Source organism: Galeopterus variegatus, unplaced genomic scaffold, assembly GCF_000696425.1.
Source record: "Galeopterus variegatus unplaced genomic scaffold, G_variegatus-3.0.2 Scaffold1110, whole genome shotgun sequence".
Lineage (NCBI taxonomy): Eukaryota > Metazoa > Chordata > Mammalia > Dermoptera > Cynocephalidae > Galeopterus > Galeopterus variegatus.
Window position 1 is genome coordinate 83451 of NW_007727221.1, and position 12883 is coordinate 96333.

General features: G+C 36.6%; 1 protein-coding gene across 1 annotated transcript in view; it reads left to right on the plus strand.

Annotated features, from left to right (window-relative positions):
* Nucleotides 1-12883, plus strand: part of CFAP44 (cilia and flagella associated protein 44) — a 139754-nt gene that overhangs the window by 78179 nt on the left and 48692 nt on the right. Inside the window, exons 24-26 of the mRNA XM_008574819.1 lie at nt 8228-8275; nt 8465-8471; nt 12292-12469. Of these exons, the coding sequence (XP_008573041.1) occupies nt 8228-8275; nt 8465-8471; nt 12292-12469 (233 nt within the window). The remainder of the gene's footprint in view (nt 1-8227; nt 8276-8464; nt 8472-12291; nt 12470-12883) is intronic.

Here is a 12883-nt window from a genome sequence, read left to right on the forward strand (position 1 = left end):
AGGAAGGAAGAAGCTCCTTGCTGGGCAAGAGTTGTAGTTCCAAATGCTGACTAGTCCCCCACCTTGCTTTCAACTTGACCTCTACTGATACTGTGGAGGGTGGTGGAAGTCATCACTCCGAGGAAGGAAGAAGCTCCTTGCTGGGCAAGAGTTGTAGTTCCAAATGCTGACTAGTCCCCCAACTTGCTTTCAACTTGACCTCTACTGATACTGTGGAGGGTGGTGGAAGTCATCACTCCCCACTAGGCTTTTTCTGAGGAGAGGGATAGGTCACATTGTTACTGCTTATTGGGGGTGGAAGTCCAGGCTCCTTATGAGGTCTCTACTGACATTAAGGTAGCAGGCCTTGTTACCAGCCATTGGAGATGAAAGTCCTGGTTATCTTTTCACCTTCTCTAATGCCACCTAAGTGGGGATTGGGTTGCATTTTTTTGGTGCTAAGTTTTGAGTGTTTGTGTTCCTGCTGTGGATTGAATGTCCTCCCCAAACTCACTGAAGCTTGATCCCCATAGTAACAGTGTTAAAAGGGTGGAAAATCAGATTATGGCAGTTTTGAAAGGTGGGGCCTTTATAAAGTAGTTAGATTGTGATGATTATACCCTCATGAGTGGATTAATTCATTCACGGAGTAATGGGTTAATGGTTTGGTGAGTGGTCACAGGAGACCAAGTGAGCACATTAAAGAGGTCTTGCCATGAGATTGTGTGTATCACCACAGGACTCTGTACAGAGTTCTTACTAAGAAAAAGGACTTTGCAAGATGATTCCCCTGGACTGTAGACTTCCCAGCCTCCAAATAATAAATAAATTTCATTTCTTTATAAATTTCCCAGTTTTAGGTATTTTGTTATAAGTAACAGAAAGTGATTATTAATACAGTGCTCCTCAAATTTATGTTGAAATTCTAATCCCCAAGATGATGGCAATAGGAAGTGGGGCCTTTTGGGAAGTGATTAGTGACTTCAATGAAATTAATGCCCTTATAAAATAGGCCCAAGGAAGCTCAATACCCCCTTCCACCATGTGAGGACACAGTGAGAAGGCACCAACTGTGAATCAGGAAATAGGCCCTTGGCAGACACTGAATCTGCCAGCAACTTGATCTTGGGCTTCCCAGCCTCCAGAACTATGAGAAATAAATTTTTGTTGTTTATGAGATACTCAGTCTTGGTATTTTGTTATAGTAGTCCAAATGAACTAAGACAGTTGGTGAAGGCATAAGTCTAGACTCCCCACTTGGTGTTTTCTGGCATGAGTGGATGTGGGGCCATGGTTTTTCTCTGTGGTGTTAGGCTGCAGTAGAGCTATTATTATTTTCTGTTTTGCTATTCTTCTCTTTTCTTGGTCCTTTATGTTGAGAGAGCAGGATTTTGTTGGTTTTTTTTTTTTTTTTGTTCCAAACCCATTGGTGTTTCTCTGTTGTTGATTTCTTCAGCTCCAAGTCTGACATATGTGAGATAAAAAGAAAACCAAGGGGACTTACCATGATATCCTTACTTCTTATCTTTGCTTTATATATAATGTCCAGGGTTTTTATTTGTACTTAGTAGGAAAAATAGAAAAATGGTCTATTCCATCTCTTGGTTGTAGAAGTCCTCCCATTTTTTTCTTATATTTACTTTGTGTCCAGTGACCTTGTAAGCTCACTTATTGGGACTCGTAGATTTCATTGTAGATTCCTTACAATATATTATAAATAGGATCATGTATGTGAGTAAAGACAGATTCTTTTTCTTTTAAAATAAAATCTTAAATAAGAATCTTTAATTTTAAGAAGTTTTATTGTAGTAAGAAAACAATATGAGATCAAACTTCTTAACTAATTTTTAAATGTATAAAACATTATTGTTGACTATAGGTACAATGTTGTACAGGAGATTTCTAGAGCTTATTTAGCTTGCTTAATTGAAACTTTATGCCCATTGATAAGTAACTCCCCATTTCTCCCTTCTCCCAGCCCCTGGCAATCACCACCCACTCTTTGATTCTATGAATTTGCCTATTTTAAATACCTCATATAAGTGGAATCACGCAGTATTTGTCTTTCTGTGACTGGATTTTTCACTTAGCATAATGTTCTCAGTGTTCTTCCATGTTGTCACATGTTACAGAATTTCCTTCTTTTCTAGAGCCGAATAATAGTCCATTGTTTGTATTTGCACATTTTCTTTGTCTGTTCATCTGTTGATGGACATTTAGGATGTTTCAACACCTTGACTGTTGTTAATAGTGCTGCAGTGAACGTGGGGGATGCAAATATTTTTTCAAGATCCTGATTTCAATTGTTTGGATAAATACTCAGAAATGGGATTCCTGGATCATATAGTAGTTTTATTTTTATTTTTTTGAGAGGCCTCCATTCTGTTTTACATAGTGGCTGCACAACTTTGCATTCCCACCAGCAATGTGCAAGGGTTCCAGTTTCTCCACATCCTCATCAACACTTCTTGTCTTTCAGTTTTTGTTAATAGCCACCCTGACAGGTGTGAAGTGATAACTCATTGAAGGTTTGATTTGAATTTCTCTGATGACTAAGGATGTGGAGCATTTTTTCACATACCTTTTGGCTATTGGTATGTCTTCTTTGGAAAAATGTCTATTCAAGTACTTAGCCCAATTTTAAATCAGGTTATTAGCTTTTTGCTATTAAATTGAAAAAATCCCTATATATTTTAAAGATCAACCCGTTATCAGATACGTGGTTTGCAAATATTTTCTACCATTGAGAAAGTTGCCTTTTTTATCCTGTTGATTGTTTCCTGTTCTGTGTAGAACCTTTTTAGTTTGACTTAATTGTGCCTATTTATTTTTGTTTTTATTTCCTTGGCTTTCAGGGTTATATACCTAAGATCATTGCCCAAACTGCTGTCATGAATTTTTTCCCCTATTTTCTGTTAAGAGTGTTACAGTGTCAGGTCTTATGTTTAAGTCTTTAATTCATTTTGAGTTGATTTTTGGTATATGTTGTGAGATAAGGTTCCAATTTTATTCTTTTTTATATAGATATCCAATTTTCCNTTGCTTTGTAATATTTTTTTTTAAATCAAAAAGTGTGATGCTTTCAGCTTTCCTCTTCTTTCTCAAGGTTGATTCTGTGTTTCCATACGATCATAAGATAGTTTTTTTTTTATTTCTGTAGAAACTGCCACTGAAGGGATTGCACTGAATCTGTGTAACACTTTGAGTAATATGAACACTTTAACAGTATTAAGTCTTCCAATCTGTGACCACAGGATGTCATTCCATTTGTTCTGTGCTCCTTAGTTATTTTTCAACAATGCTTTGTAGTTTTCAGTGTACAAGTCTTTTAACACTAGTTAAGCTTACTCGTAAGAATTTTATTCTTTTCGGTGCTACTGTAAATGGAATTGTTTTCCTAATTTCCTTTCAGATAGTTTGTAGTTATTGTATATGCAACTGCTTTTGTATGTTGACTTTTTATCCTTAAACTTTACTAAATTTGTTTACTAGTTCTAACAATTCTTTTAGGTAGTCTTTAGTGATTTCTATTTATAAGATCATGTCATCTGCAAACAGGAATGATTTACTTTTTCCTTTCTGTTTGTGTGCCTTTTATTTTGTTTTCTTACCTAATTGCATTGGCTAGGACTTCCAGTATTATGTTAAATAGAAGTGGGTGAGAGTGAGCATCCTTACCTTCTTCCTGGTCTTAGAGGAAAAGCACTTAGTTTTTCATTGATGAGTAGGGTGTTAGCTGTGGGCTTTTAACATATGACTTTTATTATGTTGAAGTGCTTTTCATCTATTCCCAGTTTGTTGAGAGTTTTTGACAAAAACAGGTGTTGGATTTGTCAGATGTTTTTTCTGCATCTATTGAGATGCATATATACTTGATCCTTTGTTCTGTTAATGTGGTTAATCAAATTAATTGATTTAAGTGTGCTGAACCATCCTTGCATCACAGGGATGATCCCATTTTGTCATACTGTATGATCATTTAGTGTGCCATGGGATTTGGTTTGCTAGAATTTTGTTGAGGATTTTTGTATCTATATTCATCAGGCATATCAGCCTATAGTTTTCTTTTCTTGTGGTGTATTTGTCTGGCTTTGATATAAAGGTAATGCTGGCCTCATAAAATGAGTTTGAAAGTGTTCCCTCCTCTTCAGATTTTTGAAAGTGTTTGAGAAATATTGGCATTAATTCTTCTTTAAATGTTTGGTAGAATTTACCAGTGAAGCCATCTGGTCCATACTTTTCTTTGTTGGGAGGTTTTTGATTATGGATACAATCTCCATTTTAGTTAAATGTCAGTTCAGACTTTCTTCACAATTCAGTCTTGGTAGGTTGTATGTTTCTCAGAATTTATACATTTCTTCTAGATTATTCACTTTGTTGGTGTACAATTGTTTGTAAAAGTCTGTTATGATTATTTTTATTTCTGGGATATCAGTTGCAGTGTCTTTTCTTTCTTTTCTAATTTTTATTTATTTGAGCCTTTGATCTTTTTACTTAGTCTAGCTACAACTTTGTCAATTTTGTTTATCTTTTCTACAAACCAACTCTTAATTTTGTTAATTTTTAAATTGTGTTTCTATTTTCTATTTTATTTACTTTTGCTTTAATATTTGTTATTTCCTTCCTTCTGCTAACTTGGGGCTTCATTTGTTCTTCTCTTTCTAGCTCTTTGAGGTGTTAAGGTAGGTTGTTTATTTGTGGTCTTTCTTCTTCAGTGTAGGCATTTATCACAATACATTTTTCTCATAGTAAAGCTTTTGCTGCATCCCATAAATTTTGGTATATTGGTTTTTGTTTTCATTTGTCTAAAGTTATTTTATAGTTTCCTTTTTGATCTCTTTTTTACCCAATGGTTGTTCAAGAATGTCTTGTTTAATTTCCACATATTTGTGAAATTTCCAGGGTTTTTTTTTTTTTTTTTTCCTGCTGTTGATTTCTGGTTTCATTCCAATGTGGCCTGAAAAGATACTTAGTATGATTTCAGTTTTCTTAAATTTGTTAGAAGTTGTTTTGTGACCTAACATGTAATCTATCTTGGAGAAAGTTCTGTGTGCACTTGAGAAGAATATGTATTCTGCTGTTGTTGGGTGGAATGTTTTGTATATGTCTGTTAAGTTCATTTGGTCTATAGTGTTCTGCAAATCCTCTGTTTCTTTATTGATATTCTGTCTGGATGTCTAGTATTGAAAGTGGGGTATGAAGCCTCCTACTATCATTATATTTCATCTCTTTCTCCCTTCACTTCTGTAATGTTTGCTTTGTAAATTTAGGTGATCTGATGTTGGGTGAATATATATTTGTAATTGTTAAATCTTCCAGGCAGACTGACCATTTTATCTTTTATAATGTCCTTCTTTGTGTCTTGTGACAGTCTTTGACTTAAAATCAATTTTTTCTGGTATAAGTATTTTGACTTCAAGTCTATTTTTCCTGCTTTCTTTTGCTTCCATTTGCATGGAATATCTTCTTTCATTCCTTCACTTTCAGCCAGGTTGTGTCCTATTCTTTTTATCCATTCAGGCACTCTATGTCTTTAGATTGGGAAGTTTAATACATTTACATTTAAAGTAGTTATTGTGGGGGGCTGAGGTCCTCAACCACACCCCCAACATCCACAACTAGCCCAGTAATGACCACTGAGCCACTGCTGGAAGCACCCTGGGCTTCCAAGCTCGGGTGATGGGTGGCCAAGGGACTCAGCTATGCCCCTCCCAATATCAACAACCAACCCAGTGATGACCACTGAGCAATCACAGGAAGTTCCTTGGGATCCTGAGCCAGGATCATGGGGGACCAATGGCCTCAGCCATGACCCCCCAGCATCCACAACAAGCCCAGTGATAACCATTGAGTCTTTGCTGGAAGTGCCCAGGAATCCCAAGCTGGGGAGGTGGGGGACTGAGAAACTCAGCCACTCCCCTCCAAGGTCCACACCAAGCCCAGCGATGACCATTGAACCACCACCAGAGGTGCCCCATGCTCCCAAACCAGAGGGGTGGAGGGCCTAGAGCTTCAGCCACACACTCTTGAAACCTGGATCCAGCCCAGCAATGACCCAGCTACTGCTGGAAGCCCCTTAGTCTCCTCTGCGAGAAGAGGGGAGTGCCAGATCAAAGGCTCAAATAAATAAAAATTAGAAAAGAAAGAAAAGACACTGCAACTGATATCCCAGAAATAAAAATAATCATAACAGACTTTTACAAACAATTGTACACCAACAAAGTGAATAATCTAGAAGAAATGTATAAATTCTGAGAAACATACAACCTACCAAGACTGAATTGTGAAGAAAGTCTGAACTGACATTTAACTAAAATGGAGATTGTATCCATAATCAAAAACCTCCCAACAAAGAAAAGTATGGACCAGATGGCTTCACTGGTAAATTCTACCAAACATTTAAAGAAGAATTAATGCCAATATTTCTCAAACACTTTCAAAAATCTGAAGAGGAGGGAACACTTTCAAACTCATTTTATGAGGCCAGCATTACCTTTATATCAAAGCCAGACAAATACACCACAAGAAAAGAAAACTATAGGCTGATATGCCTGATGAATATAGATACAAAAATCCTCAACAAAATACTAGCAAACCAAATCCCATGGCACACTAAATGATCATACAGTATGACAAAATGGGATCATCCCTGTGATGCAAGGATGGTTCAGCACACTTAAATCAATTAATTTGATTAACCACATTAACAGAACAAAGGATCAAGTATATATGCATCTCAATAGATGCAGAAAAAACATCTGACAAATCTGACACCTGTTCTTGTCAAAAACTCTCAACAAACTGGGAATAGAGGAAAAGTACTTCAACATAATAAAAGCATTCTTTTAGCATTCTTTCATTTCAATTTGAAGAACTCCATTTAGCATTTCTTGTATGACAGTTCTAGTGGTGATAAATTCCCTGAGTTTTTGTTTGTCTGGGAATCATCATGTCTCCTTCATTTTTGAAGGACAGTTTTGTCAATTATAGTATTCTTGGTCAATGGGTTATTTTCCCCAGCATTTTGAATATATCGTCCCACTCCCTGCAAGGCTTCTGCTGAAAAATCCACTGGTTGTCTCATTGAGGTTCCTTTATATGTGACAAGTCACTTTTGCTGCTTTCAAAGTTCTCTCTTTGACTTTTGACACTTTAATTATAATGTGTCTTGGTGTGAAATTTTTGGGAGGATCATCCTATTTGGTGACTTTGGGCTTCTCAGATCTGGATATCTGTTTCCTTTCCTAGATTTGGGATATTTTCAGCCATTATTTCTTTGAATTAGGTTACTGGTTCTTTCTTTGTATATATCCTTTTTTCTGACTCTCATAATGCCTATATTATTCTGCCTGATGGTGTTCCATAAGTTTTTCAAACTTCCCTCACTCTTTTTTATACTTTTTTCTTTTTTCTCCTCTTACTGAATTATATCCAATAACCTGTGTTTTAGTTTGCTGATCTCTTTTTTCTGCTTGTTCTAGTATGCTGTTGAACCTCTCTAGTGAAATTTTTAGTTTAATTTTTTTGTTTTTCTACTTGATGATTTTTGTTTGGTACTTTTTAATATTTTCTATGTCTGTTGAAATTCTCACTTTGTTCATGCATTTTTCTTTTTACTTTGGTGAGCATCTTTATGACATATTTTTAATTTCCTGTCAGATAAATAATATAATTTCATTTCATTAGGGTTAGTTTCTGCAGATTTATCTTGTTCCTTTGTTTGGAACATCTTTGTCTGATTTTTCATTTTCCTTGTCTTTCTGTGTTGGTGTCTGTGCATGAGACAAAGCAGGTACCTCTCTCAGTCTTCATGAACTGGCCTTCTAAAAAGACCTTCACCAATTAGTCTGGCCAGAGGTTCTGGGAGCTTCTACCAACATTTCCTTTCTAGGGAGAAGTAAGTAGCTGTGGGTTTTATACCCTCTCTCTGTGCTCAGCCTGGGGTGGGAGGAGCTGTGGTGTCAACCAGTCCAAATCATCATTTCTGTTCTATGTCAGGCAGGTAGATTGCACAGGATCCATCAGAGTTTCAAGACTGGCAAGACAAATACCATTTCTATGGGCAACCCTGGAGAAGTTCAGGCAGACCAACTCTCTCCCTCTCTAAGGAGAATATGAGAGCTGGATTTTTCATCCACTCACTCTGTGCTGAGCAAGGGGGAGGATCTATGCCATCTTTAGTTCAAGTTGCCATCTTCATTCTCCTCTGGATGCTAGATGGTTCTGATCCCATTAGAGCTCTCAGACTAGCAAGATAGAAGCCAGTCCTCTAGGGAGCCCCCTCAGAAAAGTTGGGGCACTAGATTTGCAAAACGAACCCTTCCCTCCTTTGGAAGAAGCTAGAAGCTAGGAATTCTCTTCTTGATTGTATGGTTCTGTGCCTGGGGTACAATTCTTGTCAGAATGTGTCCAGAATCTCTCTTCTGGCTGAATTTGGTTTCAGTTTGTCCATGGTGCAAGATTACCTTCTGGATCTCTTACAAAGAAAATTTGTCTGTGAGCTGTTGCTAAATCACTGTGTTTATGAGGAGAAGGCAGGCCCAGGGCTGCTTATACTGCCAGCTTGCTGACATCACTTTTCAGTAAAGACAGATTCTTCCCCTTCAATCTCTTTGGTTTCTTTTATTTTTTATTTTTTTAAATCTCTTTTCTTGCTCATTGTATTGTCTAGAACATGCGGTACAATGTTGAATAAAAATGGTGAGAGTGGATGTCCTTGTTTTATTTCCAGTATTAGGGGGAAAGCATTCAGTCTTTCATGATCAAGTGCAATGTCATCCCTTTACAAGCACTTTGCCAGGTGGAGGAAATTCCCTATTATTCCACGTTTGTTGAAAGTGTTTTTATTTAATTATTTTTTTAAAAATCAAGAATGGGTGTTGAATTTTATGAAATGCTTTTTATATGTATATTGAGATGATCGTATACTTATTTCTTGTAGTCTTCAATATTGTGAGTTGCAGTGATTGATTTCAAATGTTAAATCAAACTGGCATTTCTAGGATAAATCTCACTTCATCATGGTATGTTATCCTTTAAGAAATACTGCTGGATTTGATTTGCTAGTAGTTTATTGAGGACTTTTGAGTATTTATTAGTGAAAAATTTGATCTATAGGTTTATTTTTATGTAATGTCTTTTCTGGGTTGTTAGAGTAATACTGGTTTTACAAAATGAGTTTGGAAGTATTCTTTTTTTCTTCTATTTTTTGAAGGAATTTAGGTAGGTTTGATATTTATTCCTTAAATATTTGTTAGAATTTATCAGTGGAGTATTCTTTGAGAGACGGTTTTAAATACAAATTCAAAATTTTAATTGTTATAGTACTATTCAGATTTTCTGTTTTTTTCTTGGAACAGTTTTGGTAATTTGTGTCTTTCAAGGAATTGGTGCATTTCATGTAGGTTGTCAAATTTATTGGCATAAAGTGGTTTATATTATTCCATTATTTTTATTTTAATTTCTGCAGCATTTGTTTTGATGTCCCCTATTTAATTCATGATATTGTTAATTTACATCTTCTCTTTTTTTGGTGATCATTTCAGTTCATGATTTATCAGTTTTATTGATCTTTTCAAAGAATTAGCTTTTGGTCATAGATTTTCTTAATATTCTTTGTCTGCTTTCTGTGTCATTGATTTTTAAAAGAATTTTTTCCCTTCTAATTAACTCAGATTTAATTAGCTTTTTCTTTCTTGCTTCTTAAGGTGTAAACTTAGCATGTAAGTCTTGATTCTATACCTTTCTTCTTTTCTAATATAAGCATTTAAAATATAAATTTCCTTCTTAGGACCAAGTTAGCTACATTTTACAATTTTTGATATGATATATTTTCATTATCACTCAGTTCACAGTATTTCTTTCCTTTTTTTTTTTTTTTTTTGTGACCAGTAAGGGGATCGCAACCCTTGGCTTGGTGTTGCCTGCACCGCACTCAGCCAGTGAGCGCACCGGCCATCCCTATATAGGATCCGAACCCGCGGCCTCAGTGTTCCCAGCGCCGCACTCTCCTGAGTGAGGCACGGGGCGGCCCAGTTCACAGTATTTCGAACATCCCTTGTGATTTCTTCCTTGACTTGTGGTTTATTTTGATGTGTGCTATTTAGCTCCCAAATATTTGGGGTTAAAAAAAAAATCTTCCTGTTAGATTTCTAGTTTAATTTTTTGTGGTAATAGAAAATAGTCTGTATGATTTAAATTCTTTCAGTTTATTGGGAACTGTTTTATGGCCCCGCATATAGTCTGTCTACATGTGCTTGAAAAGAGTATGCTTTCTTACATTTTTGGGAGTAGTGTTCTATAAATGTCAGTTAGGACAAGGTGATCAATAATGTGTTTCAGATCTTCTGTTTTTCCTACTTTAAAAACATGAGTCTTTTAGGATTGCTCATGAATGTCCCCTATAGGACAAGTTCTCTCCAGCTGGTGGGAACATAAGTGATTCCCAGCTATGTGCAAACTATGAGAATTATTTGTTTTACAGCTTCCTAGTAACTGTACTTTTCCTGGAAGTTGTTCTTTGGATGGTGTTTCACATTACTCATGCAAAAAACTGCAAGTCCTGTGTAGATTTCTGGAGGTATTTCTATGTGTACCTCTGATATTCTTTCCCACAAGTAAAACACTTTGGCCTCCCTGGACTCTGGTCTCTGTCTCCTCATTCCATGAGTTCATTGGGCTATATTTGGTATCCTGGTCCTACTCCACAGCCTGGTAATTTCCTCCATGCAGAAAGCCAGGAGATAGTAAGGATTTCTTCTTTTCATTTCTCTCAGGAACTACAGTTTTCTGCTGCCTATGTCTGCTGTCTGAACATAGTTGTTTCATGGTTTTTGTTCAGTTTTTCTAGTTGCTTACATCATGAGGATAGTTATGGACCCTGTTTCTCTCACAGGGCCAGAAACAGAAGTACCTCTTTTCTTTTTTTTATCTTTCTTTCTTTCTCTCTTCCTTTCTTTGTGTTTTCCTTTCTTTGTCTCTTCCTTCCTTTCTTTTCCTCCCTCCCTTCTACTCTTTCTGCATTCATTGGCTCATTCATTCCTTTCTTCTTTCCTTCCTTTAAAAATATTAATCCTTCCTTTTAGTACAGTTGTACACGAATGATTGGCAATTAATAAAGTAGATGGTATGGGTTTCCTCTGCTATTTTGTATGTTTGTTTTTCTAAAAAAGACTTTCTCCTAAAGAAAAGGGCTGACTACAAATGTACATGTTCATGTTGGCTGGCGGGCTTCACTTTAGAGAATTACACAGGTATATTGGGGTCTTCCAAATAAGGGCCTTACAATGCAGAGCCAACCTATACCCTCAAGTACCTTAGTACTTCCCAAACATAGAGTTCAGTTTCTGTAGAGAGTAGTTCTTCAGTTTTAGTCTGAATATAAAGGTTGCTACTGCTTTGTATGTAAGGAAATTTGGGGAGCCTAACTAGTTCAGCCATTCCTTTTTCATCCTTTGATTTTGCCAAATATGTCTAGCATTCTATTGCACCCTTTGTACCTGCTCCCTTTGTGCTTGGGAATCACTTATGTTCCCACCAGCTGGAGATAACTTGTCTTATAGGGGACATTCACAAGTGACCCTAAAAGACCCATGCTTTTGTGCTTGGAGCTTCCTAAGGACTCTACCAGGAAGATCGTATTCAGTCCTTTTTGTAGCCTTCTCCTGCAGGTATTCTGGGTTATAGTTTTCTGTGGTCTGGTTTATTCATTAATATAATTTCATCTTCTTTCTTCCTTTCAGAATGTATCAATATCAGTGGTTTGCTCATGTCTTTCTATCCCATTCTCAGCTTTCCTGATAATTTATTGCTTTTCATACCTCTATACTGTCATTTCCATGTAATTTGGAAAGAGAGGGGGAGGCAAACCCATATGCTCAGTTGTTATTTTGAATTGGACACCTTTTTGAAAATTTTATGTTAATCACTCATGTAATAAAAAAAGTTAGATTGACTTTTTAGCAATTTTAAAAAACCACCCAATTTTCAAAGTTTAATTTAAATTAAGGGAATAAATAACAATGTTAATATGAATTACTTTGAAGTGAACCAAAGCCTAACAGTGATTCAGATATTTCAGTACAATCTGGTGATTAGTTTGTGTTTTTATGATGATGTATTATTTTGCTTGGGATGCTTTAAAAATAGTCATTAACTTCTAAAAAATGCTTGGGCTTTACAAACAAAAGTGGCATTACAGACACAGAATTGTACTTTTGCTTCATGATTGAATTTTAATATATATCTGTATTAAAGTGGACAAACTAGAGTTTATTGTTGTATTTGTGTCTATGTTGTCTATTTTTCTGATAGATACAAGAGTAAACCTACTGATGACTTTGAGGATCCCAAAGATCTTCAAGCTATCAAAGAAGCTCAGGTGTATATGGGAGATTTCAATCTGAAGACAGCCCCAGACTACAAAATACCTGAGCATATGAGAATAAATGCTGCCAAGAAGGAAGAGGAACTGGGATACCTTGACTCTTTGGTACTTATCCACAGGTTTCATGACAGTGAGAAAGCACTCTGGGTTTTTGATTGAATTCTGCTGAAACCACCTATTTCTCTATCTGCTCCATAGACTATAGAAATTTAGAAGTGGAAAAGACAGGCTGGCCAGTTAGCTCAGTTGGTTAGAGTACAGCCTTGTAACACCAAGGTCACAGGTTCAGATCCCCAAACCAGCCAGCCATAAAAACGAATAAATAAATGGGCCTTGTTTTTTTTTTTTTTTTTTCTTTTTTGTCTCTTTTTTCGTGACCGGCAATGGGATCGCAACCCTCGGTGTTGCGCCCACACCTCGCTCCGCCAGTGAGCGGCCGGTCTGTATGTGGGATCCGAACCCTTGGCGGGGGCGCCCCCCCGCCCCCCAACCGCGCCCCCGTCGGGGGCGCCCCCCCGC